Source organism: Colletotrichum scovillei (genome assembly GCF_011075155.1).
Source record: "Colletotrichum scovillei strain TJNH1 chromosome Unknown Contig00001, whole genome shotgun sequence".
NCBI lineage: Eukaryota > Fungi > Ascomycota > Sordariomycetes > Glomerellales > Glomerellaceae > Colletotrichum > Colletotrichum scovillei.
Window position 1 is genome coordinate 1779217 of NW_023336259.1, and position 27915 is coordinate 1807131.

A 27915-nucleotide genomic window follows, 5' to 3' on the forward strand; every position below is an offset into this window, starting at 1 on the left:
ACCCACGAGGCTTAAGACCACAAAAACATACCGCCCCGAAGCGCTCCCGGGATGGCCTTGTTCGTCCCAAGTTGCCGCTCACGTATACCTGAACTTTTGTAGGGCCTTCAGTCCATGATGCAACCCAACTGAGGACCAAAAAGGCTGATGCCCCCGGACTCCTCAGCCTAAGAGAACACGTTTGAGGTCAAGGCACCAACCAATGGACACCTTCAGACAATTGCGTGGACACAATCAACGAAACTGTCAGAGCACGTCAACCCAGTTTTCTGGGACTAAGAGAACCTTGGACATATCGCACCTCTGTGGATCATTAAGCATACCAGCTGCTACGCACCATATGACTTGACTCGATATCTTGATACCATTCAGCCCAGCATGTACACTCACTTACAAGCAAAGAAAAATGCCATCACGCAGGCAACCTGGTTCGGCTCCTAAGGAGCAAACATGGTCAAGAAGCAAGGGTTCTGGAACGCCCGAGAGTTCCAGTTACGACTCATTACTACGAGATGCTGCAAAGCCTCAACCGGAGGCGCTTCTGTTCCTGACCTTACCTACAATCACCTTCGAAACGAAGATCACCGTCTCCATTCTTGCCTAGTCTTGTCCACTTTCTCATTGGCGGGACTATCCCCAGACAAGATCACCAAATCCGCTCGGGGTGGGGGATCGTTCCCACTGGTCAATGCTCAACCCGCCCGGTGGCACAACTTAAAACTAGGTCAACCGGGTGGAAGCTGAATACCTATACCAAGTATACGCAGTTCGGAGTAGACACTTGCAGATGTGTCGAAGGTTTTGCTGCTCTGTTCAGAAGTCCCCACGTTTCATTACCAACAGTCCTAGGCTCCCTGGCTCCCTGGCACCGACAGTCAGGGGCTTTCCGGAAATAACTTTCGCAGGTGCATCTTCACCCCAGTGACCCCACCGGCGACTAACTCTCCGTTCTATGTACCTGGTTGCACGTCATTACCAGATTACGCTCTTGTGTTCAAACACCGACAAATCCCGGCCAGAACTACCTACCCGATCAACTCATACAACCATGCATATCTGCAGACAGTGCTCGATCTGAAGTGTACGGAAAGACAGGCGAGTGAACCCAATACCTAGTCGCGTCCCGCGGAAGCTCTATGAGCGCAACAAATAGACCGTTTCTGCGGTTGGTCGTGACGACACACGGATACTTCTGTCATGGGCCTTACGCAGCATTCGTCTACTCGTTCAGAACCGTCTGGCAACCCACTTCCAACCAAGAGACCGTTCTCGATCCGTTTTGTGGCATGACTCGAGCACAACCTGGAGCTTCTGCTTAATGCCGAAGACCAACTATTGCGTCATAGGTGCTCTTATCCAAGACCCGATACTGGTTGAAGGCTATCATGTTACAGTCGAGCAATAAGGATGCCGGTTGATATCTCGAGGCCAGAGATCGGCTCTGAATGGCAAAAGTGAAGCGATGATATCACACCATCCCCATTTGGATCAGATGTCAGCCCGGCACATTTTCTTCACGAGTGGTTTCGGTGAGGTGAAGGACCACGGCGGCCATGCTTCTGTCGGCTGATCCACCACCGCTGTCCGATCTGCAAGATCGTTGCACGATGTCCTTTTCTCACCGCCGCATTGACACTTGTCGCAGGAGAGCATTGGACTGGCGCTTGCCTGTGTCGGGAAAAGCCTCATCGGCCCTGTGCTCGTTCATCCTCACTCTCGTCCGTAGAGTTTAGTGAATGCTCGTTACTTTAGCCAGTTCACCGACGGCGGGAAATCTCACCCCGTGCTCTGGCGTCGCCGATACTGCGGTAGGTTCAAGGCTGTGGTTACACAAAGACTTTTGCTAGCCTTACGGCCATGCTCAAAAAGTTTCCAAATAGGTCTCCCAAACGGAGCTTAGTTATTTGAGACGAAGAAAAGCTCGGGCACTGCTGACTACCGACTAGACTACTGGGGAGGTGGTCACGAGTTGAAGGATATCCTTCTTCTTTAGTTTTAATTCCCCTGTTCATGGGTTGGCCATGGTCGCTGCCGTCGCGGGGTGGCTGGTCATGTAGGATGGGTACCTCCGGCTGAAGCAGCGAAAATTAAAGTTGCACTCTATAATAACCCGAAAAAATTGATAGCTTTTTTCTTAATTTACGCGCGAGAAGAAGCAAAGTTCTTTGTTCCCAGGCCGCCGGAATATGGGCGACGTTCGGCTCTTGCGCATTTTTTTTTACGCACGTAACTCTATCTTGGAATGGATCCCCGCCACTGGGTGGCTGTGCCTGGTCTGGACTTCTGAACTCTGTGTGTGGTAGTTTAGAGATAGAACAAGCTTTTTGCTTGTCACGGCTTGGTGAGATGAGTTAATTAGACTATCGTAGCCGGGGCGTATTTTTCGTCGTTTTTTATCTCAACTACCGGGGTTGAAGAGCCATTTGGCGTCTCGTGCTTCTTCTTGCCTTTTGGAGGGCTGGCTGGAAGCTCCAGTCGCGGGTGTCCCATCCCGTTTGAACCTTGTTGGGATATGGACGGCGACCTGCTTAGTTAGGGTTTGGCGGTTTAGCCGGTCCCATGTCTTGGAGTAAGCTTGTTTGTGAGAGTTTTTTTTTTAATGGTCGACGGGGCGGCTTGCTTTTCCCCCGTCGTTTCTTTGGGCTATCTGCTACTCTTGGGAAAGCTTGGGATGGCTATGCCGAGGCGTGGAGATCATGGGAATCCTCGAGTGCCGCGGGCGTTGGTTTCTTGCGTCCACCTGGGTGTATTTCCCTTCCGGGATGGGAATGCTGTTTAGCTCATCGGGAATCGCGTCGATGACTTGCATAGCGACTAGGTGTAGTTTCTTGTCTCGAGATGTTGAACTAGCTGAGAAGAGGGAGCTAAGAGGAGCATGCTAGAGCTTCGTCCGGTTACCGTCGTCAGTGACACTGCCGGCCGGGGCTATGTGAAGAGTGAGATTGTCATGCGCTCAGTGGCAGATGATTCTCGAATCCCCAATGTATCGCGGACGGCCGTAAGGCTGTTGGTATTGAACTCCGTCGATCCCACCCAGGGGATTGGGAACCAGCCAGGCCGTGTCTCTTGTCAAAGATTGACAGATGGCTGCCAATAAATTTACGGCTGGCCGAGCTCGCTGCGAGGTCACCCTCGCGATCAGAGGTTTCGATGATACGAAGAGGGCTGATCAAGTCACAGGAACTTCCATAGATATTACTTAGATTGATACAGCCATAAGAGGCCCATACGCATGCGAGACAAGAGCGAGAGGAGGATGCAGAAACAGCAGGGACAGAAAAGTTGCAGAATACTCGACGGATGATGTAGAAGAATAGTATCTTGAGGAAAGTAGGCGATTTGAGCCACTGGCGCTGTAGAGCTCTTGGCCTGCTGGTCTGTCATGACGATGAAAGAACAAGCCTTCCAGGTTGAGGCGAGACCAAAAGACGATGCTTCAACATGGGAGATATTCAACATACCCAAACCTTATGTCTCTTCCGTGCCCCTCCTTCCGGAGCTCTGCTTGAACGTGTAGTTCCCTCGCGACGGCAGAGAGTTGAGTTCTGAAAAAGACGAAATGCCACGACCGTCTTTTAGAGCGTCGGTTTCCTAGATATCATCGGCCGAGATCTCTCGACACACAGTTTTTAAAGACGTGGAGGTCAGTAATGTGGACGTTAACCAGAACCTCAGACAGCAACCAATCTGGGCGTCAGCGGCCACACGTTGGTAGCGAATGGAGTTGGTTATTTCTACATGTCTTGACCTGGCGAACAACCAGCCACGTCGATGAAGATCACGGCGATTCAGGAAGAGAACCCCCCCCTCCTCCCTTTTCCCTTTCCTGCGCTTTGCTGTTTGAGAGTAATATTACTACCGGAATATGGTAGAAACAGACAGAGAGGGAAGACGCCGATTAAGCGCCTGTATGCAGGAGCCAGAAGTACGCGAAAAAAAAAAAAAGGCCAACATTACCTGCTGCGCGAAATCCAGCCACGCGAGCTATGGCTAGCTCTTCGAATACTGGTAGCCAGCCTGTCCAGAATCCAGCTCTCGTACAAACGACTAGAGACATTCAGGAACTCACAGCCTTTTGAAAGCCCTTCGAAGTTGAGGAGAAGCTGTATAGAGGGGGGTCGCCCTTGTAATACAAATACATCCACAGACATCAAGGATACCGTTACAGCCTTCTCCATGCCTTCTGGTTCTCACGTTGCAAAGTGCGTTTCCAGCATAGTAGGTATGAAGAATCGCGATACTGTGAGTTCTTAACCGCATTATCTCCTTTCTCACTCTGAGATACGAAAGTCTGCTTCTGTTTCTAAAATTTTCCCATCGCGTAGTTCGCCCAGGTTCAATGTTCTCGAATACAAGTCTCTACAGTTGCCAAGTGATTTGAAGCTGGAGACAATCATTCGAGGTCGTACATGGCTGTTCCAAATCCGGTTTATGCTGGGTGATTCTGCCTCATAAACTGGAGATGTGCCACATACATATTATTCCTAATGACCTCAGCTCCCGTATCGGATGAGCAGGATCCATTCCATACAACGTGCCAGAAAACCTGCATGGTACACGATCATCGTAGAAGTAAGGCAATTGTGCTGCAAGTAACTTCCTAAAGCTCTCCCAGCTTCAGCCTCTACTGGCCTCTTGACCTGGTTGAGATATATTCTGCGGATCAGTCGCTGTTTTGATGCCTGTCACGGTAGCCTCTGTCACCTTTTAACTTGGGCACCCTGCGGAGCCAAAGTCATCGTCTCGACCCGAAAGGCATGCTGAGCTGTGGAGAGAAAAGAAAACAAAACTAGGTCCCGAGGGGTCTCGTTATAATGCTTAGGCCATAGCCATAACTTATGAACGTTGGCTATTTTGATAGACAGGGTGGTGGCCTCATTCCCGCTTGCAAAACTGAGAGTTGTCATACATCCGGTGACCTTCTTGGAGAGGTATCCGCACAATGGTCAATTTCGACGAAGATGATTGCTCATTGGTAAACATCAGTATAAATTGTGGCAGAATGCCTCATAACCAACCTTTTGAAGTCAACGATGTGAGAGGGCTATCATCAGCGTGGTTGGCGTACTTGAGCATATTCTTCAAGGTCTCTGACGAGGGTATTCGTTCGTCACCCCGTGTTCGAAATCTGACATATCATTCAAGAACATACGCTTTATTCCCCCATCCGTCTCCGCTAGGAGGTCCATCACATTGGAATACTCAAAGGCTACGGAAAATCTACCCAAAGAACCCAATGAACCGAAAGGCATAATCGCTAGGATACTGGAGAATCCTAATAGATAGCGTCATTGCACTTTCGGAAGTGGCCTTCTGAGACCGATTTACTCCGTGACAGAGTCAACTGGAGCCAGCAGGGATGCCCGTGCCAAACAGAAAGAGCCCATTTCTGGAATGGCCGTAATCTCTGATATAATTTTGGATTTCCGTTGACTACTAAGGAGTTTGGAGGGGGGGCGGGGGAGATGTTCCATGCCGCGAAGTATAGGAGCCCTGTACCCGTTGATAGATCCTGCTGAAGAGATCTCTTTGGAACAATGGATCAGAAGTAAGATGACGTGTTCCGCGAAATGAACCTGTTTCAGTCAAAAGAACCCCTATGGCTGTTGATCTTGACAGTAAAACCAAAGTAGTGGCGGGCGTACCGCCTTGGCGAGGTTGCTCGCAAGAAGTCTGTCCCCGACATATTGACATTACAGCAGCCATTCTGTTTCACCTGGTAAGATTGAGGTACGTCAGTTTCTAATGTTGTGTAGAACGCAAACGGAGCTCGTGCAAGACCAGACGGGGCTTTCAACGCTGATGCCTGTCGCGGTGACCGCATACATGACACCAATATCTCCTCAGACCATTTTGACAACTTCATAAAACACGTTAAAGTATCGAGACCACTAGGTGTTCGGCCATGCCTCCTATAAATCAGCGCGTCGAGTGAAAGCATTCTGCAGTATCATTCCTTTCCAGACCACGTCCGGATCCACATTGACAATGTACGTTCATCTTACAGCCCCATCTACGATAACACAGTTCGGTGGAATTGAGATTCTGACTTGCTCATTCAAATGAGAAGTTCTCTGAGCAACAAGCTATATCTACTTACCCACCATTAACCCCTTCTCATCCATCAAAGATCGCTCTCCCTGCCCAGGCTGCTGAACACTGCACTTCTTCCCTTTCTCAAAGACTTCTCTGTAGTATTATTGTTGTCACTCAAAGAAACTTGATACTCAATTACGTTCTCCATCCCATCACGAACATCTTTGACAATGCCCCCAAGACATCGAGCGGGGTCCGAGCAACTGAAGTCGGACGACCCGGCCGCCCCGCCCCACCCTCACCCCGCCGCGTCCTCGGACTTGCCCGGAAATCTTATCTTATCACAACCCCGCCCCGCGTCCGACTCCCCCTCCGCGGCGCGATATCTGATCTTCACGACGTCCTTCTCTCACTCTCACTCACACAACTCACGTCAACTCACACCAACTCACCGTACACCTTATAGCTTTCCCCACCTAAACCACCGAGCCTCCTTCAGTCTCACCAACATCAGCGATTCACACCTCTTCCCAGCTCGCCTCTCACACCACAGTCCTCTACCCTCGCCCAAGACACCTATCAACCTCACCAAAACACATCATCACAGCCCAAAATGCAATCCCCCCCTCCCCCAGAACTCAAAATCTCCCCGCCGCTCCTAAACTCAGCAAACCCATGGTGCACAACCCTCGACGACCTCCGTCAACTCCACGCATGCCCTCACACTGGCGCCCTCACGACACGAACCTCCCTCCTCGCAGGCTTCGCCCACAACGACGCAAGCCACCAATACGCCTTCTTCGACCCCTCCACCACGAAACCCTCCGCGGCCCCCAACTCCTCCACCCCGGAAGCGCCCCGTTCCCAACTCGGCCCCGCAGACGTCGCGTCCCTGAATAACCTGGGCTACTCCCCGTTACCCCTCCAAACCTACCTCGACTTCATCAGCCAACTTCCAGAAGGCCACGGCCACCATGGTCACCACCACCGTAAACTCATCATCATCTCCGTCACAGGCACCCCCTCAGAAATAGCACAATCCTACGCCCTCGTAGCCTCCTTCTCCGCCAAAACAGCTCACCCGCTCGCAATGGAAATAAACCTCTCCTGCCCCAACATCGCCACCGCCGCCCCGCCAGCCTCGGACCGCGCCCAGCTGCTCGCCTACCTCGCCGCACTCCCCCGGGACCCCCTCATCCCTATTGGCCTCAAGACGCCGCCCTACACCCACCTGGCGCACTACGCCGAGCTCATCGCCGCGCTGCGCGAGGACTCCACCGTCGTCACCCCGAAAGCCATGCTCAAGGTACCCTGCAAGATCAGCTTCATCACCGCCGTCAACACGCTCGGCTCGTGTCTCTTGCTCGAGGGCGACGACCACGATCCGCGGCTCCCGGGGTCTGGACTCGGTGGGATGGCGGGGGCGCCTTTGCATCCGCTGGCGCTGGGGAACGTAAAGACCATTGCAGAGTTGGTCGCGCGAGAGCCGGAGTTGTTGCACATCAAGGTCATTGGTGTCGGTGGCGTCTCGGACGCTGATGGATTCAGGCGGATGAGGAGTGTCGGTGCGTATGCTGTCGCCGTCGGGACGGCATTAGGAAGAGAAGGAATAGAAGTCTTTGAAAAGATAGCTTCTGGGCTTGAGACACATTAAGTGCGGCTTTGGACAGCATCCTAGAGTGTCATGATGTTCACAATGGCAATATGCAAGTTCGTACAGACGAGCGTGTGGAATGTTAATCATAACTTTTATTCATTGAACGTCATTATCATTGGGTATATAGCAATTAATATAAAAGGCCCGTAGGCCTATTGTCGCACAAATAATCGAAACATGTCGCTCGCTCATACTATCTGAGATTGATGGGTATCGTTGCTCCCCTCAGATCCTTTACTAGAGCCATTCTTTTCTTCGGAATGCTCTACTGCTGGTGGCGTAACGCTCTCGCCGTTGGTCTTCCCAAAGGGAGAAATCTTGCTGAAAATGCTGCCTCGCTTGCTCTTGGCTGCAATCGTGGAAAGCGTCCGCCTGCGCCTCCTGATTTGGCTATTGATGTCGATCTCGTCCTGTCCGGAAACACGCTCCTCGGGGGATATGTAGGAGTGTGCAGGGTCTGTCATCGTCTTGGCGTCGCGCACAAAGGCAAGCCATATGGGGTAGAAGCCTGTGAGAACGAATAGGGCGACGATGATGACGAAAGAAAGTTGCACTGATACGCCGCTGTTGATGACGGCGTAGACAATGTATGGGAAGAATGCTGCGCCTGAGCCGCCCATGGTGATGAAGGCGGCAGCACGCTTAGTACGCCTGCCTTGACCGCGAAGGCCGATGGCGAAGATCAGGGGCCAAACAGGTCCTTCGGCGAAGTAAAAGAGAATGACGACAATCATGAGGAGGTTCGGATCCGACGGCTGCAAGACGACAGTGAGGAGGGCGAACAAGGTGGAGAGACCGACGCTGATGGCCAGCCACGTTCTTGGTTTCGGCATGCGCGGATTGCGCACCGAGAGATATGTGAGGTAAGCAACAATGAATCGCGAAATGGCGAAAACACTGTGCGCAATGAGATGATAATCTGTAACTCCTATAGTGAGCCCCGGAGGCTTGTCACTGTTCTCGCCTGGGTTTGTGTCGGCATTCGTAGCCGCAACACCGCCGTCTTCCTGGTTTGGGAGGATGGCTATTGTGAGTGCGCGGAAGAAAATGTTGTTGCTTTCTTGGCAAGCGACATAGGTCCACTGACCGAGGACGGCCAGGATCAAACTCCATGTGCGCAATTGCAAGCCGCCGATGCTACGCTTCTGAGGATTGACTGGAAGCCGGTCTGCCGATTCTTGCAGCTCGTTGTCATTCAGCTCTGGGAGCGGCATGTAGTAGAAGAAGAGGCCTAGGGCGACGCAGAGCAGTGTGATGGCGAGGTACGTCCACTGTACGTTCAGCAACGTCACAGAGTCTGAGCCACCCTGGTTGGTGATCTTGGTGAAGAATACTCTTTGAGCCATAAGGCCGCTCAGAACGGAGCCCACGCCTTGTACGCCTTGGGCGAGAAGCAGTCGTGTTTCTCCGTACTCTGGCGGCCCGCAGAGAATCAAGAATGCGTTGGCTCCTGTCTCGAGGACAGACAAACCAAAGCCGACCACGAAATTGCTGAGCAGGAAACCGCCCCAGGACTTGGTGACAGCGGATGGCCAGAAAATGATGGTTCCTACACCGTAGAAGCAAAGCCCGACGATGAAAGTGACCTTGAAGCCACCAACACTCTCCGCGTCGCGTTTGTTGTTCTTGCGGTTTCTTCGATGATGTTCGTCTCGCCTAAGAATCCACTCTCCCACCAACAAGGGACCAAAAAAGTAACCACCGCCAAAGTAGGCGGTTGTGAGGCCTAAAGTTTGAGCAACAGTCATGCCTGACACGCCGGAGATGACGTTGTTGAGGGTGTTGAGCAGACCGTAGGAAATGCCCCACATCACAAATAGGATTGTGACCACCAGGCAGTATCGGAGTGATTCTTGAGCGTCACACTTGACCATGCTCTTGGGGCGCTTCATGTTGACAAAGCCGAAGTAAATGGTGTTTTCTCTGCTCGTTGCGATAGAGGCTCGGTTGGCAACGCCGCCGATCCTGCCCGCCCCGGTGGCCTCATATTCGGCCAACGTCATATCTGGTGTTGTTAAGAACTCGAGTGCTGTCATGTCGTTCACAGCCGCGTTTGCCGCTGCGCTCATATCTCGACTGGTTCGATGTGTTGCGGGGGGCTCTTGGATGTTGACTGAGCCACGGTAATTCGGACTTGTCGGTGATACAAGGCCGTCGCTGCCGGTGCGGTTTCTAGGGCTGTCTAAGGCGTCTTTTTCGGTCTGCGTGCTCGATCTCGTTCCATCCGGGTCGATGATCATGGCAGGCAAGATCTTGATGATCAATGGCTTGAGAGTAGGGATACACGCGCAAGCCATACCCACATTAACCTCTACGGCAGACCACATAAATGACAAGGACGAGTTCCAAGCAAAGTCGGGTGTGCCGCCAAAGTGAGAACTCGGATCGCTAGACACGCCGCCGGTGGGAACAGAGCTGACGGCTTGCTGTAGGTAGTAGATTCGGACGACGTCCACAATAGTGACGAAGATGCCGATAGTGAAGGTGAGTACGAGAATAATCTTTTGCCTCGGTGGCAACCGCATACCCGTGAGAACGGGGATTGGCAAGGCTAGGATGGCTAGATCGGTTACAATGTTGATGGGAGCAGAGCAGATGAATTCCGTCAACAGCGGGATGCATTGTGAAGTGTCCCGCCATATTTCCCATGCTGCCTGAACCGGCCGACATTGGAAGATGTTGATGAGGGTTAATACAGCCCCTGCTAGGTTGACAATGCCCAGAGTCACCCAAGATGCAAACCGAAGCACCTTTTTCGTATTTTTGGAGAGGCGGAGGTAGAAGATCAGAATACTGGTCTTGGTCGCCATCAAGGCAGGATTCTGAAATTGTGTAAGTAGTGCACCTAAGCCAGTGTCTCAGCAGAACAGCAGTACTCACATAGAGTATTGAAAAAACATATTCGCACGCCCGTAAAGAATTCCAGTGGCCCGAGGGTATATCGTCGTCGTAGCGACCCAAGCCTTTTCGTGTACCAAAACAAATGGTGAAGGACAATCCAAAGGCAATCATCCAGGCAAAGAACATAATCTTGTCGTCCCAGCTGACATTTCTGACAATCCACCGCCGGCAGAACAGACGGGCAGCAACCATAACACTCGCTAAGACGAATGTTGCAGCTGTCACGGCAAAAACTGCCGGACCGCGATCCGGGACGCTATCATCTGCGGCATCGGCAGATGACATGCTCGGCGAGAAGTGGCGACCAACCTGGGGAGCTCGAGGGAGATTCACCACCACGGAGGTTTGGCGAGGGGCGTAGGGTGGTTAACTAGACACCGATGACAACCATGCCATGACTTTGGGCTCTGACACATGGACGCAGTCGAATGAGTTCGTGTTGGCGCGCAATTCCGCTCGATATCGAAAAACCTCGGATGGATAGGGTCGGTGGTGGTGCAACTGTTCGCGGGGTGAGATCAGAAAAGCGGAGGGGTTCTAAAGCTTTGTTCTGGCGGATTCGAGGCTTTTTTGGAGAAAAAGTTCGGGGTTGGGCGAATTCGTCAGTGCAGAGTGCAAGTCCTAATGAATCGGGCGGAACGCAAAAGGCTGGAGTAGGAAAGTTATGAGTTTGAGCGTCGGGTAGCAGTCGTCCAATCCTTCTAGCTGCAAGCTTGCGCGAATATCTTCGTAACCGGCAGTTCGAGTGGTGTGTGATGTCCGACAAAGCCGCGGCGCGTAATTGGCAGGCGAGGATGGCGCAGCGTCATACAAGCCGTTGGCGAGGTTAGCGGCAGTGTAGGCGAAGACGGCCAGCAAGGCAAACGTAACGTGGGTTGCTGGCCGTAAGCGAGGGACACAGACAGACAGGGCCAGCAGGAGAAGCTCTGAATGTTTGGCGGGGGGAAAGAAGAAGGGGAGGAAAAGAGAGTCGAGATAGAAAAGTCGAGAATACGGGATGGGATAGTTGGAGCAAAGAACGACAGCTTTCGTCGAGGCGAGGTAAACCGTAAGTGATGCTGGGCGCCTCCTCTGCAGGCTAATGCTTGTCTAAGGTGTGGTGTCGGTTCGGTAATGGCTGGTTGGACAGTTAACTTGTGGATGGTTTGCGTTGATGGGGCCGTCGCGTGGGCTGGTGGACTCGTGGTCTTCTTTCAGTTGTCGCGGTTGCGTTCCCACCGCCTATGGCAGCCGTTGCAGAGTTTTCCGATCGAGGACAAAGGCGAGCCGCGATGGAGATTCGTAGTTCTGGCGAAAAGATACTTTAGTAGGTACTATGGGGTCCCTTGGTACAATGGCGCATCTGAGTGGGTGACGATGCGGATTGATGGAGACCAGAGGCAGGGCGGTCGTGGCGGGCTGAGCTCGTGGGAGTGGTAGAGCGAGATTGGTCGTGGGCCCTTTGGAGTCTCCAGTACCGTGGGAATCCACCGTGGCGGTGACTGACAATGGTCACTGGTTGACTGACTGGACTGGTTGAACTGAAGTGATGCGGGATACCTTGGATGACAAGACGTGGAGGACAGGAGGTGATGACAATCTTCCCGCAGGCTCTGACCGTCTGGATTTGAATTAGGTTCAAAACTACCCGTTGTGTGGTGTGTACTAGCAGATATGGTTTGATAGGCAAAAGGCAATAGTGTGCGTGTCGGGTCGGGTCGGTGGTCGATGGACGTCGTGAGAGGGAAGTTGAAAAAAAGAGGCGGGAAAATCAAACGGTATGTTGCGGCGGTGGAGCTTCCGCAGGTTCGGCGGTGCGCATTGGCGTGTTGGAAGTTTGGAACTCCTGTCAGTCAGTCACTGCGTACTGCGTACGTCTGGAAGTACTGCGTAGACTCAGCCGGTCTTTTCTCTTTTTTCCTTCTGCGAACCTTTTGCGAGGGCGGGAGGCAGAAGAGGAGGAGAGACGGAGGTAGCGTTGGGTTCTCGATAGTCCGTTCAGTGTCAGGTAAGCAGACCTCGGGCAATACTTGGCAGCTGTGTGCTTGGAGTTGCGAGAAGAAAGTACCCACGGCGTATGGAGTACCTTTGATACATAGGAAGCGCAGGTACTTGGCAAAAGAATGGAATGCGGCGGGCTTGCAGTAGCGTAGACACTACCCTAGGCCCTCCGTAGCCGGTACGGACTGGCGCAATAATGGGCGGTGGGCGATGACATAGAAACGTCGATCCTCGGCGCCCTGCAAGCCAATCAGCCATCTGGTCATGGCGGGTTTACCCCGGATTCTGGACCTTTTCGGGCCAAGTTGGACGAGGATTTCAATGGATTCCTCCCACCCCGACCCAGGCACACCCAGGATGAGAGATTGTGAGACGAGGAAAAGCTTCTTAGCCTCCTCCATCGCTCTGCTCCATGATCCATCTGCAAGGATACCAAAGGTTGCAGGGACTGTATGTACTGCGAGGAGAGAGAAAAAGGAAAGAGAGCACCTCAAGAGAGTGAGAGGGTAAGAGTAAGCATTGGGCGGCAAGTGGCCTAGGAGTAGGCGGGTTTCTACTTTGTAACGTACCTTATCCGTAAGAAACCTTGGAACGTAAATTGTCAAAGTTATCCCAATATCGGCACTCCATAGTATGGTAGGTACATGCTTTACTCGATACCCCATCCGTCAGGCAAGCCGCAAGGTGATGGTACCCGGAGCCGAGAGGAAAGGGAGGGACTCAGGGAGACCTTGAGAATTGGCAACCTTGAAAACGAAAGATACCAGTCATCCGCTCCACAAGATCAATCCACTCGAGAGAATTACTAAGGATGACTGCCCACAAAACCGGTTGTCGACTCGCAGCTTCCCCCCTTTCCCCTCAGTGGCTTCGCAGTATTCCTCCGTTGCGTGACTCCGTACGAAGCAGTGGAAGGCTCCCGCTTTTGGCCCATTGAGGGCGCGAGTCGGAAGTCTTGTCGTAGTCGAGACCTCGAAAGCAGGATCCGGCTCATTGGGAACACCAACCTAAAATCAGTCGACGGTTTTGCCACAGTTCACCCCTCCTCCTCATCCGAGATCCCCTTCCCTGCCTGGGAGCCGATGCTGTTCCGCCCATAATACGTCTCGTCGGCTTCTCTGTCTGCCTCGGCGATATCGTGGTGCAATATCGAGGTATTCCGCGGAGAGACAGGAAAAAACACGCAGGTGTGGATGGCGTTCTAGTAGAGTGGAGAAACGTCACTCTGTTCCGTGTTTCTATTTGCGGCATCAGAGGACGGGACATTGAGAAAGGAAGTGAGAAAATTGAAGACCAAGAAAACCCTTCGCCGAAACAATGCCCGAAGGCCGATGAGTGCCAAGACTTTTGTTGCCCAGGCGCTCAATGCAAAGCAAACCGCTCACTGCCAGATGCTGTGGCCTGTGGCCTGTGGCGGCAAATGCTTGGCTGATTACGAAGTGCGGTGCACCCGAAGTCGAATGTGGCCCCCAGCATGGCGCGATAAATGGACCGGAGGACGAGCGGGACTCGTTGGAACTTAAGCTTGCCAAAGCTGGGTGATAACCGATCTGCGGCCTGCCAATATCTGCTTCGCCTGACCAGCGAATACGGACCCCTTTGTCGATCGGGTGGAGGGATTGGAAAAGAGGAGGTGAAGCCCGAAGCTTGAAGTGAAGCCTGGAGGAATGAGTGGGAGCCAAGGAGCCACAAGAATGCAGGAAAAGGCGCAACGCAGACACGGCATAACTGAAAATCGCGGGCCAGTAAGAAACGCTCGCTTGCAGCCGCCCGTTTGTGGCATTGGTGACAATCGGACGTATCTGAAGCACCGTACGGAGTGAGGCACCTACCTACGAAGGAACAAAGAACGATCTCAGTTTGGGACGGAAGGAAAGACGAACGGGACGCTTGGTGGCGGTGACGGTTTTCTGGAAACTGCGGAGGAACGAACAGACATTCTGGGCAGGCACACGCCTGACTCAAGGTGCTCCTGCCATATCAACTTGGCTCTGTCTCTCACGTGCATTCCGGTGAGACGGACTTTTGCCATTTTGCCTCCTCGCTTTCGGAACCGTCAATTGATGTACACGCTACCTACATCGTGACATACATCGCATCTCGCATGGAACGTGTGGTGTCGATAAAGTTACCGACAACCTGTCACTCTACACGTCGGCCAAGGCAATCAATCGAATGCGATGTCACCTTCAGCCACGATCGGTATTTGAGCTTCCAATGAGAGTGTCCGACTTTGCTCGTCTTTGTTCTGCGCCTTCAACGGCGGCACATGACGTTGCCTCTCGCACCATCCCATGGAGGCGCCCAGCCGCCAACGCAACAATCCCCTTGTACCAAGTAGCTGACCTTTCTCGAATCTCGGCAACGGTTTGTCGACATCTCCATCTCTCCACGGCTACAATGTCTACTGTGTACAATATCAGTGCCACTATCCTTCCGTTTCCGGATCACCCTTTGACCAAAACTAGACAATAAACCCGCCCCGTCCTTTCTTTTGGCACTTTTGGCTCTGCAACAAGCTCACGGTGGCGTCCGTGCCAGAGAACAGACAGCGCCCAAAGACCTTGCGAGCTTCTAAATCATACCTCGGCTGACCTTGCTGCAGTATCACGGTCCTTGCTTTGCAGAGTCAATCCCAGTCATTCTCTACGGATACGTGTCGTGTACTCACTCAATCATTGTCTACGAGATTTGAGAGCTTCAACCATATGGCTAAGTCATATGCTTGATTCGTGAACCAACTGCTATTGGGAAGCCAGAATTTACTACCAACCCCCGGCTCGAGTCAAGAGATCGCCCTCATTCGAAACTGAACCTCGTCAACATTATGCCCGCGCCATGGGGAAACAACGTCATCCGAACCGTTGCGAAAGAACCTTCTTTTGATCTCATTGTATCAATCCCACGTCCGAGCACAACCCCCGATCCTAGACTCCACGGCGGAATGTCCACCCGATCAGCCTACCCTGGGCCAGCAGCAGTCTTGACGCTTGAGAAGTTGAGCCTCAGCAAGCATTCATCGATAACCTCCCTTGTGCCATTGTGGCCACGGCCCGCACCAGATATCGGATCGTCAACTAAAGCCCACCACGTAGTTTCCACCAACTGCAACCCAGAAGTTTCAAGATGATGGCCTTGAGAAAATTCGAACTGGGACTTTGAGGGACTTTCAGGAAAGCCCTTGTTTTTATTTTTTGTGGCTAATTGCTGCCCACTGACTGCTTTGCACCTTGTGACCGCCGTTACTGCAACAAACTGACCTGATGAGAAGGCCAAGCAACTTCTACGGGCTCTACGAGTCAGTCTCCGTGGGAGCACCCAACCTCGTACGAGTTTGACCCCTCCAAAGACTTCCGATGCCAAGAAAAACTGGCAGCTGTCCATGGAGGAAACGTAATCGGTGCGCTCACTACCGCCGGCAGGCAACCAGCTCAGTGTCTGTGCCATACGAACTCACGGTCAATGTCCGTTTCGCTGCGACTAGCCGGATTAGAGCAGGGCGAGCATACTTCCCGATGCGACCAAGAGAGCCTTTGACGGGGCGATTGAGAGTTCCCGACGATTACAAGCATACCCACACAATATATGCTACGCGCACGTTTCTTCAGCAGTTGCATCCCACAACCTACGATACTGTCTGAAACTTTTGAGCAGCTCAACCGCCTAGCTGCCTCGGTCTGCCTCGACACCAAAAACAGCATACAGCACTTATTCGGTCTACCTTGCGTCAAAGCTTCCTGGGAGTCTCCATGTAATAATATTTCTTCTCGGTGCCAAAAGTCGATCTTTGTTTAATTTGGCAAAAATAATCCGAGAATGACGAATGTGCATAGCGCAGGCAAACATTGTGACTTACTTCTCATGGCGGCATGGCACATTACGATTAACGCCTTACAAATCCACAATAAAGTAAGCTATTGCTGTGTATATCAAGCAAAGGTGATCGTGATCTTCCGTCTTACGTATAGGGCGGAGTCATTCATGGGTACCATAAGGACGGATTCATCACAATCACCTTTCCAGCCTACCTTGAACAGGACGTCCCTCATATGCTCTCGGACTACCCAGCCATATGTTTTACTGCCATCAAAGTCTTGAGTCTCCCAAGTGCATCTAGGCGACTTCATCTGACTCGTGGTCGCGGCTATTCATCCCTATTCAACCAAACAAGGTTCCGGGAGCCAATCCGCAACTTACAAGCACCCAATGGGCAAGTCTGAGGTGTCAACCCCCGTGAATCGCCGAGTCAGCTTCGATGTTTTGACCTCTGTCTCCCGTGTTTCGCTCGCACGTGTGTTATATGTGACCGCGAACACTATTTGATTGAGAGAGTGGCACATTCAGAGGCACCTTCAGCCCTACGGTAACTATCGACCTACGCAGTATTAACTTGTGGCAGCATCGCCCGCTAACTTCTCGGACTAGCCTATAGGCAGAAGCCTGTCCTGCCTGAGCTTGCGAATTGATGGGTAGTTAAAGGTATCTTTGTCTTCTGGGTTGGCGGCGACGAGTGTTTCTACTATAGGAAAGTCGTGCCGCAAACAGGCTGAGGCTCTGTTCGCGTCGTGTCAAGATAGGGAGATGGCGGCTGGAAGGATTGCAGTGAGCTGAGAATACAGGCACGTGGCTTCTGCAAGACTGCCGGCCGCGAGACCAGGTCGGAGGTATTCACAATGACTTGGCGAAGGTGCTCTGCTCTTGATATATCAGCTTCGTGTGCTCTTGCTGGGTACATATCCTGAGGATGATGTATATGGGCACGCTGAAGGGGGAATGACTACACGCCTCTTTCTCTCTGCCTGCCGTTTCCTTTCAAATGAAGATTCTCTCTCAGTGGTCTGCCTTGGCCATAAGGTGCGGATCACAGTGCTGGGATCTAACATTTGCTTGGCAGTAGTTTGGCACACCCTCGCTTGCTTATTGCCTCTATGATGGCAGGCCTTCCTGTTTCCCGTTTCCGAGACACTAGTATAGCCATTCTCAGTTACGTGCGATTGACTGTAAACAGGGCTGTGTTGAGGTTTCTCGACTGAGGCCAGGCTCCAGATGTGGTTCATAAGTTGCCTGTTGCCGTATCCAAGTTGAAATGACGTTGGACGATTCTTCCTTGGTCTTGCATGTCAAGCAGAAGGTCTTCCAGCCCCGAGATGTCATCACTCATTACACGACAGAGTTTATTTCCCTAAACATTTAGCAAAAGTTATGACGTTTCATTTCGCCCGAAACTTTGTCATCGAAGACGTCAGGAATGCTGTTAGAAAATGAGGCTGATGCTGGACAATGTGAGTGGGACTATTTGGAATGAGAACGTGTGAGTTGAATGCCTTTTGTGAGGTTGTAGGTTCCGAATGTCAGTTATGGTGGATACCTTCAGTATATTCACGCCGTCTTTTCTGATTCTATTTGGTTCGAGATCGACTAACATACTTCGTGCTAATCTTTGGAGGACAAGAAGTTGATGACAGGTCTCATGCGTCCCGGTCATCGTCAGAGGTGATCATGTTTCCTTCATCGCTTCTCATACCACATAGCCATGATTGCTAGTCTCTTGTAGATCAGCACAACTTTGTCACTGAAGGACTTTTCTGTATGTGACCCATTCTCGTCATAAAAAACACAGGAGAAGATGCACACCCAGACCGACTCGAGAGCCGTGATGCCAGTCTAGTTTCTTAGAGGGCTATCGTGGCATGTCCCGCTTACTCACATGAGATCTTCACATTCAAAGAGGTGAAACATTCATTCTGATCATATCTATATAAGCGCTCGATCAGTGGGCACTAGATGGGGGCTTGCTGTGCGTCGTTGTTGACTCGGCGCTGGCCCTCGGAACTGAGCCTTAGAGCCATGAGAAGGAAGCATCGTGGGTACCACGCCAGCTCTATCTGTGTTCTTGTTTCATCGTGCAGTTGAGAGAGAAACCCGCACGTGTCTCTATCAGTAGAATTCCCTTCATCATCAGGTACATGAATTTAGTAGATGATCTTGACCACATCAACCCCCCAACCGAGACACCATAAGGGCAGTAGCCTGCCTGATCTTGACCTACTCACTATTCAAAGGGTCGTGAAACACGTTACTCTTCTCATTGCCAAGCTTACCGCAGCAGCTTCCTTACCCTCGAATCGAGGCAGGTTATGTAGACCATGATACTGTGTGTTGAGGCTTGTTATAATCTGAGTAGAATTCACACTACGAATCCAACAGCGAGGGTAGAAACATCTTGATGGAATTGTACTATTCATCCTTCAGGGACGGCGGACGAGTTGCACGGTCAAATAGGCATGGCGTACGAGGGGGTATTTGAATGCAGTGGAGAAGAGTAATGGAACGCTTCAACATGCAGTCAAAAGCTGCATTAGACTCAGATCACTTAATTCATCTTGTTCAAGGAAGGGGCTAGACTCAAGGCATATGTTCAACATGTGTGCTATCTCTGCTGGTGCTTTTCGAAGCACTTCCTGAAATCTCCGATGCTGTACAATCAAGACATCCGGAACAGCTTAAGTGGCTAACATCACATTCTGTGAATTATAATCGGGGTCTAAAGTCGTTTCAATTCTGCTCTTGATTGTCTGACTTCTACTATCACTCCCGGCTTTTGCCAATGCAAAGCTGGAAACCTCCATGGTACAAGATCACGTTTGCAATGTCGGCATACTAGACGCAGCCTGGCGGGAAGGGGTACATCAAGCTCTTCATAGTACGATTGGGATTACGGAATACCGCAGCGTGACTCATTAAGCAGCAAGTACCTTTCAGTTGACTTTGCAACTAGAGGGGCATTCCGCAACCTATCTAGACTACCCTTCCAAACTGCCTTATATGTCCTCATTCAACGAGGAAAGTGCACAACTGTGCCATAATAAAGTCCATGCCTAGTCTCTTGTAACCAATCTTCAACGTCCTAAGATTTGAACCAGATTCAAGCGGTTGGCCCTCTAACTTGAATAGAGCAGTGTATCCAAGTAAGTGCAAGTTTCCAGCTGCGTCCCAAGAACGCAGCGCGAATCTGCGGGGAGAGCAAAGTATTCAAGTCGAGTTGTCACTAGACTCTTGTTTATATGACCATGCTCCTCCATCAATTGAGCAACCCTGGGAGCTTGATTAGCTGAGAGATACAGAAGAGGGCGAAGCCTTCCTCTTCCGGGAAACCACGGCTCTTGAGTCTCTAAGATGGTCTCGGTTCTCTCTTCTAGGGCCGAATCAAGGAACGACTATTGGCTATGAATCCTCCTGTCTCTTGCCAGTGATACGAGAGCGATTCTGACATCGCGTATCAGCGGCATAACGTTCAAGCAGTCTTCTATAGGGTTTCTGGAGTACGTTAAGCTGTCAAGTCTCAGACAATTTGCTGGAATCTTAAACCAGGGCCCAGAACACTCTAGGTACGGTCACCAACTATAGTATCTGCCACACCAAGCAACGAACTCTCAACCAATTAGTGCCATCACATCACGATAGACACCTCGTCGCCACCTGTTCTCCCAATCAACCTCTTCCAAATCCATAGTATTCCCCTTCCGACTGTATCATCCCCCCGCAAACCCCACAATGTAGCATCACGTCGTACAACCTCCAGGGCTTCAATCCCGGGCATTCCAAAGGATGAACAAACTCCGGAACCAACATCCTCAAGCCCTTCTCAGTAAGAAGGGGCCCCTTACCCATCATGCGCGAGGCGCGCCGCCGATCATGCGGGTGATACCTCCCGTCCAACTTCCGAAGGTTACTCAACCCACGGAAAACCAACATCAACCACAAGACGACCACCAGCCGTCAGCGATGTCCTTTTCCACCTTTCCGTTTCCATATTTTTTCGGTACGCTGGCTGGCCCTCGCTAAGCAACACACCTGTGACCTTAATCCTTCATCCTATCGATCCTTCTATAAGACGATCGTCATATCAAAGCACCCTTTAAGTGCCCCCTCACCCTCTCAGCTGAAGAAACATCCCAGTCACAAGCGCTAAACCCAACAGCGAACGAAGCCGTCTTGGAGCTATTGCTTCTTCTTCTATTTCTCTTCCCCGCATTATTATCTTGCAGTCGTTTCCCCTCGTTCTCGCTTTAGTACGACTACTACCTCGCCAGGCCTAACGGTGCCACTTGCTGACCTCACCTGAGAACCCCAGACACCTCCCCCACCAACACTGATCACTGCGAATCCCACCTTGTTCTCAAATGTAGGTACGGAGTATCCGCACTCCCGGTCACGTCCGGGTGGTCCTTAACCCCAACTTCAATGCCACCTCATTACCAAACCCCATAACCTCCATAAGAAAAGCCGCGTTATATCCCCCTCCCTTTCCTTCTCCGCTCTCGTCACCACCGGCGCTGCCGCTGTCGCTTCTTCCCCTCCTTCCACTTTGAGGGCCTAAGATGCGACGGCCCGGTGCTCCGTGACAAGAAGAGACAGACAGACAGAAAATCACACAGAAGGGCCTCAATTATGTCCCATTCTTTGTGCTAATTTGCCCTGCCACCCCCCTCCCTTCCATCCAACTCAATCGAGGAGCCATGTAACCACGGAGCCGCATGCACCGTCCCTACACACCCTCTTCTTCGCCAACGCAAAAAAGGGAAAGGGAAAAGTCAAGAAGAAGAAACCCTGATCTGCAAAGGAAGGCCCAGACTGTGCCATTCATTCTTCTTTCTCTCGAAACACGTTGCGTCCCGCCTGCCAAATACCGAGGCTGGCTTGGACTTGGGCTTGGCTGTGGCTTGTTCACAACAAGGCAACAGGCATCGAAAGCTCTCGCTGATTTGACCCGTTACACAAGAGTACTTCCTCTCACCTAGCACTGACGGCACGAGACCACACCTCCTCGGCTTCCCCTCAATTTCCCCTCATTCCTTCTCGTTCTTCCCCGCCATGCGCCACATTTACTGGGGAGGATGGGTTTAGCGACGCACCTCGGTGTTGGCGACCGAGGTTCAACTAGACTCTTTACCACAGCACAGCCCTTTCCCCGGACTAGCCCCAAAGCCTTAGTTTCTCAGATCAGGAACAGGACTGTTGCTTCCTGTGCAGTGAACAACTGCCAAGATACAAGCAACAGTCAGCATGTCTTTCTGTAGATGCTGCTCCTCAAGTTGGCGAAGGTAGCTAGCTAGTCACGCAAAATCCCTTGGCGATGTTCATTTCCATGTGTGAACCAACATCCGTAATCTTGGCAACACAGATGCCGTAGAAAAGATATCTCGGGGAATAGTGCCATACTTGCAGTAACCGTGGTTCGGGAACTCAGGGGTCCGATCGGATCAGACCCGATGCGTTTGAACGGCGTAGAACGGCGCCATGTCGGTATTTGATTCCTCACGGTGTACGGCAAATAAATGATGTCAAATGCTGGGTAGTCTATGCCGGAAATTGTGATGATTTTGGTAAATTTGTTTGAATTGTCTGTGACAAGCTCTGATAAGCGTATACTTGGACGAGTCTCGAACTCTCAAAGGCTCAAAACACCTAAGCGGGCCACTACAGGGCCTATGAGTTGCCAAGAAGAATGGCAAACCCTCTCCTACTCTTTGAAACAACAGACTCTCTCTTCTCAGTGGAGAAACCCTTAGCCAGAAAGGCATGGGACTCTACGTGCCTATTATTCATCTTACACGTCCCCCGAGTAAACAACTAATCCAAACTCCCACGCATGCTAGGTCATTCCTTCATCAAGCTCCCCCAGAAGTACCGTTTCCATCCTCATGAGCCTTTTGTTTTTTGTTTCCAAATCTCTAAAATGATGACCTTTGCCCCTAAGTGTTGACCCCAATATCCAAAAGGAAATTTCGCCTTCAAACAAAGAGGTGTCGTAGTGCGGGACGAATGACCGCGGCCGTTGACTGAGAAGCCGGAACCACATGAAACCATTGAATCGTACAAATTCCTACTGCGACGCTCCAGTACCACCGAAAAAGAAGTCAAGCTCACTGCCTGGGCCCCGAGCGAATTGGTGCTCGTTCTCCGCGAGTTGCTCCAGGAGGCTCAAGAATGGATCCTTCTCCTCACCTGGGCCGGTGCCAGTGCTTCCGTTGTTGCTCTTGTTTCCAGGACTGGGCGCGGCGACACCGGTTACCTTGTTTCCACCTTCATCCCCATGCCACGCGGCTGGACTACCAAATGCATTTGTAGGCAGCCCACCGAACATGGGATCGTTGTAGTTGGCCCCTACCTCAGTGTTTCCACTTGCCCCCGGTGTGGCAAAGCTGAACTGTGGAGAGAAGGAGTTTGAAGAGAGCGCCGGCATGTTGGCTTGCTGGTGGCTCTGAGGTCCAAGAGAAAAGCCTGCCGCCGCCGCTGCCGCCACCGCCGCGTTGTTGGCCGCGGTTTCGTCGTATTGTCCGTGTGAGGCAGACATTGGAGGGTGCTCCATGGTCTCGGGATGTGGAGGCAGAGATGTGGGTGTCGCCAGCATTCCCGGTGACGGATGAGATGCCATGGTAGGGGTTGGGTGTGAAAAGGAGTGGCGGACATGAGAAGGTGTTGGTAGGCCATGAGGGCGCGCCATATGACTCGTGCTGAGCGGCGAGAGGACTTTGGCATCTGGACGCTTCCGGCCAGATGGGGCTGTATTCTTGCGCTTGAGGCTCGGTCGCTCAGGCTCGTTTATGCTGTTGGCACGAGGCGCGTAAAGATCGTGACCCGTGTAGGTGTCTGTGGTGAAGTCGACAATCACATCAGAAAGGCTCAGATTTGCCGCGTCAAAGTTGAAGGTCTGGCCGCCGGGCCCGCCAATGTTCGAGTAGCGATCGAAAAAGTCCTCGAGATGGAATGCCGGAGAATATCGCATAGGATTGTTTGCAAGGCTTTTGACAAGTTCGGAATGCGCATTGTAGATTCCTTGCAGTGTTTCCCTCTGATGTTGGACACTTGCCCAAGCGTATCGGAGCTCGCTCAGTTGCTGCATCTCTCTGGACAGAAAGTCTGCTGACATGCTGAACACAGTCGAGTCACCATTGCCATTCTTGTTGTAATGAGCGCCGTGAATGTGAACTGTGCCAGCGGTGCATATGCAATAGCCAACGAAAGCCGGCCATTCGATTGTGCCGGTCTGCTTTCCAAGTTCGACCAGCTCAGATATTGCGTTCGCGTGCAAAAAACACATGTTTGTTGCTTCAATCTGCCAAGATTGGTGCTGACCGGTTCCTGCGAGCTCGGCGAGGTCGATGGGGAGAAACGGCCTGTAGATGAGGCAGTGGATGAGGTGATAGATGAGCTTGCTTAGAACCAGAATCGTCGAATCGGGTTGACCGAACAGCGTGTCGAGGCTCGAGAAAACGTCCTCGGTGCCGGAAGCCCAAATGTCCAAATCTTGACGAATCTTTGACAGATTTGAAAGTGAGTGCCACGGAAAATGAGAATCGCCCTTGACACCTCCAGCAGCCAGGTAGCGATTTGTTATACCAAGAATCCGGCTGATGTCGATGAGCATTCCCGTGCTACCTTGAGACTTCTTCCCGCTTCCCTGAAGAAACTGTAGATTGGACCCAGACTGAAAGAATTCGCCGTCGATCGGGGGTACCGAAGGGTTTGGTGACCAACACGGAAGTCGGAGAAGGATGGTCTTGTCGCCGATGAGAGATGGACGCTTGGAGCCGCAAGCCAGGAAACGGTCGAGTAGGTAACATGTCCAGAAAAGTCTCCTCCTCATTTCTCGCTCGACTGGCGTTACGCGTGCATTATTGTCCATCTCGCGATGAGTTTCGAGAGCCATTGCCATTCCAACTGCATTTGCTGGACATCATGTTAGCATTTCAATATACAGTGTGGCACCTAATTCCCTTAACCTACTCATCAGCATATACGCCTTCTTGCCTTTCCCTGCTGCGGTGAAGGCAATGACCAGCAGAAGTAGAGCCTGCAGAGCGTCAACCGAAGGCTCATCAGTGTCAATCTCTGCTCTGGCACGCGAAGCGAAGTCTTCACTCAGATGTACAGCAGACTGGTATCCACTAGGGTGTGGTGTGTATCTATTGATCCGGTTAGCAACTTCAGTGAGCTGTCGATGCTCACACTTACCTTGCAGCAACGGCGTAGATCCCGTGAACTAAGTAATTCGGTAATTGGTTTAGCTGAAGTCGTTGCCGGACAGATGATTCGTCTAAGATGTGATAGGGCTTGGAGTGAAACCGCGAGAAGTAGGTGTCTAGTAACGCGTCGGGTTGGACGGTAGGTGGCGAAGGCTCACTGGCAAAGTCAGTCAATTTATTTACCAAAACTTCCTGCTCAAGCATCATGACCTACCTTGCCGGGGCTGGCGAGTAAACGGCAGACTCGTCAGCGTCTACTTTGGTGTCCAATGCTATACGCTTGGGATTTGGGTCATCGTCGGGAATGTCGTCTGCTCGTGAAGTTTCTTCATCCTTGATTCCGGCGGTAGTCGGCGTGGTCGGGGTCTGCTCTCCAGCATTCTTCTCTTTTAATTTGGCCTCTAACCCATCGACCCTCTTCAAGAGTGCTTCCAACACATCCGTCTTTGGCCCACGCTTTTTGGGCACGGCATCTAAAAGCAAGCGTAAAACACATCAGCCTCTTGAAACCTTCCCTAGTTCCATCTTTTCATCTATACGCATGTAAAAGATTGGCTCACCGTATACGCAAGGGCACTGGAAAACTTGACAGGCCTCACAGGATGGGCGTAGCCGGTTGCACTTGATCTAATGGTTGTATTAAGTTAGAGAGCGGCTCTATGGTCTTGGGAATTACCCCCCTCTGGTCGAGGCTGAGAGGCCATCACGCTGTCTCACCTTGCGCTTGCGGCATGATTTGCAGTTCATAGACTCCCGAGGCTCATTGCTTAGTCGCCGAGTCGGTAGGCGCTCAATACCGACTTGAGGACGGGACATGGCCACAGGGTGAATACCGGGAGGGGGAAGTCCGTTCATTGATTCGTATACAGACATCGACATCATCCAAAAGATTGGGTTGGTGATTGTAAAAAGAAATCTATGGTCGTCGAACGTTCGGAGCGGCGCCGGTAGATGTGGGGTGAATGAAATTCAGCTGTTTTCAGCAAGCCGAATAGCTAGCGTACGCCGGTTGGAGGGCAAAGCTGTTGTTGATCAGGTCATATCGAGGTGGCTTCAGAAGGGCCTGGCAGTTGTCTGGCCGGGCTGTCGGGAAGCAACTGAGCTGAGTTGAGAGGCTCACGATGAAGTGCAGAAGCACAGAAACCAGACAAGAGGTCGAGCTAATGGGACAGGGTCGGGGACCGGTGAAGTTATGAAGTAAAGAAAGGCAAAGAGGTTGCCAGGCCGGGCCTAGCAGGTAAAATGATGACTGTCTTTCCCCCCAGCAGTCGTCTAGGAGGGAGTAGACATGTGGAGGTGGCTAGTGCAGCCGACTGGGGTGTGTTCGTCTCTCGTTATTCTTGCGTGGAAAGCAGTTCGGATGCATCAAGCACAAGCAGCAGGGGATCAAAAAGGAACGGTTACAGAACCAGGGGGAAGAGATTGACAAGGAGCTCAAGTCCAATCAAGGCAGAGGAGAAGGGGAGGTTGCACGAAGGGGGCAGAAAAAAAAGAGAAGAAGGCGAGCCGGGGTGGTAGCAGTGGACACTGGGCTCTAGAGAGATTCGAGGATGTCTGCTGTCCAAGCCTGGATCACCTCGCAAAGTCTGGCAGAGAGACAGTACCTTAGGTATAGTGTGAATGTGTGAGCGCGTGAGGAGAGGGATACGCAGTGTATCTGTACGGATAGGTTGGCAGTTGTCAGGTAGTAGCTTGGAGAAGAGGAGGAGGAGAAGGAGGCCCAAAGAAAGGACCGAGGGAAGAATGAAGGCGCTGTGGAGAGAAAGAGAGGCACAGAGGGAGAGGAGAGACTAGAGGCACCACGGAGTGAGACTGCAAGAAGAGGCACTCGGAGCAAGTCTGAAGAGGGGGGCACGATGTTGGGGAAAGATGGGGCAAGGCAGGTTGCTGCTTCGGTAGCGTGGAGGCCGGGGTAGGGGCGGTTTGATCACAGAGGCTTGTCTTGTTCTGTCCAAGGCCTCGATGCGACTGGGGAGCCGGGCTGGTGCTGGCAGACTGGGATGACGCCCGCCGTCCCTTGTCTCGTTTTCCTTCTTTTCCCTCGCTGTGCCCCGGACGAGAGACCCAGTCATCAAAAGACGGGTATCCGCTCTGTAATTCGCAAAGCGGCACTGCGAATGGCCATCCCGGAGTACCTGGCCCGGTACTTTCATCCAGGCCTTCCATGGTGTGCGGTGTATCCGTACGGGCGAAGTACATGGTGAGAATTGCTCAGATGTCTTCCTAGCCGATGGGTAGCTATCGATGTCTGAAGATACTTCATCTTCTCATCCCCCGTCATCTGCCGTGTGGTGACTTCTTCGACGTCCGGCGTACATGGCCCGATACCGAATCACACATTGATCTCAGGCGGCGTTGTTACGGTAGAGAAAGCTGCCGTGATGGTGTTGAGAGTGCGCAATGAGTCGAGGCAAGAAAATGTAGAGGAACATCCAGGGCAATTTTTCAAAAAGACCCTGGGTAGAGTTAATGAACGACTCGTGGCGAAAGGCAAAAAAAAAAAAAAAAAAACCACCAGAGCCGGACAGGGACAAGGCAGATGTAGGCCGCCGCTGCCTTCAACCTTCTTTCTGTACATAAAACAAGTCTCATCATGCCGTGCCGTGTCGTGATACATCAATCTCAACAACACACGCCGATTAGCTCTGCTTCGTCTGGATATTCCGTGATAGTCTGTCAGCGCTGACTGGTCAGACGAACTATGGACATTGGACAGGAACCTGCGAGGCGCCCGAGCGACCTCCCCCTTCGAGACGGGCTGCTGCAGACTCGCGTGGCTAAGAGACTTTGATGTACCTGCTTTGTGGCGCTGCCGTTGTTTCTTCTCCTCTCACACGACCCGGGGATACCTACATACCTACATACTACGTACATGATGGGGGAGGAAGATGAGCATGGGAGACGAGGATGGTACTCGACGGATGGCTTGCAAGGGTTGGAGCTGGATGGGATGTGTGGGGTTTTTTGGAGATGAAAAAAGAAGTGAGCTTGTGAGCAAGTGCAGCGCGTGCCGTCACTGCAGCGCACAGCTGTAGCGCGCTCTAAAATGAGGAGGGGGATGCAAGATGGACAGGTCGCCTCGCTCAGATGGACCCAGATGGGAGACGCACAGCAGGATACCGCTTCCTGTCGGTAGGGATCAGATGTCAGAAAATCAGATAGTTCTGAAAGTGCCTGAGGACAGGACATGCACTCTGTCCTTGGTTGGGCCCTGGTTGGATCGGGTTGTCGTCAAAGTTCGGCCATGGAATTGTGCGCCTAAGAGTCAAGATGAAAGAGGGAGCCGCTCTACCGCACAACACGGCAACGTTC

General features: G+C 52.0%; 3 protein-coding genes across 3 annotated transcripts; 1 reads left to right on the plus strand and 2 right to left on the minus strand.

Moving 5' to 3' along the window:
* Positions 1-6467: 6467 nt before the first annotated feature.
* HER10_EVM0004697 (dihydroorotate dehydrogenase) lies at positions 6468-7763 on the plus strand. The gene has a single exon (XM_035474331.1). It carries the CDS (start codon positions 6650-6652, stop codon positions 7688-7690), a length of 1041 nt encoding a protein of 346 aa, XP_035338288.1. The 5' UTR covers positions 6468-6649; the 3' UTR covers positions 7691-7763.
* A 3-nt stretch (positions 7764-7766) lies between these two features.
* Positions 7767-12608, minus strand: HER10_EVM0002157 (fucose permease). Its single transcript, XM_035471882.1, has 2 exons — positions 10574-12608; positions 7767-10515 (listed from the first exon to the last, which is right to left on the minus strand). Exons 1-2 carry the CDS (start codon positions 10877-10879, stop codon positions 7882-7884), a joined length of 2940 nt encoding a protein of 979 aa, XP_035338062.1. The 5' UTR covers positions 10880-12608; the 3' UTR covers positions 7767-7881.
* Positions 12609-22172: 9564 nt separating this feature from the next.
* HER10_EVM0007638 (fungal specific transcription factor domain-containing protein) lies at positions 22173-26371 on the minus strand. Its single transcript, XM_035477189.1, has 6 exons — positions 25321-26371; positions 25164-25230; positions 24818-25076; positions 24593-24760; positions 24365-24543; positions 22173-24307 (listed from the first exon to the last, which is right to left on the minus strand). The coding sequence occupies exons 1-6, from the start codon at positions 25483-25485 to the stop codon at positions 22461-22463; spliced, it is 2685 nt and encodes an 894-aa protein (XP_035338575.1). The 5' UTR covers positions 25486-26371; the 3' UTR covers positions 22173-22460.
* Positions 26372-27915: the final 1544 nt, after the last annotated feature.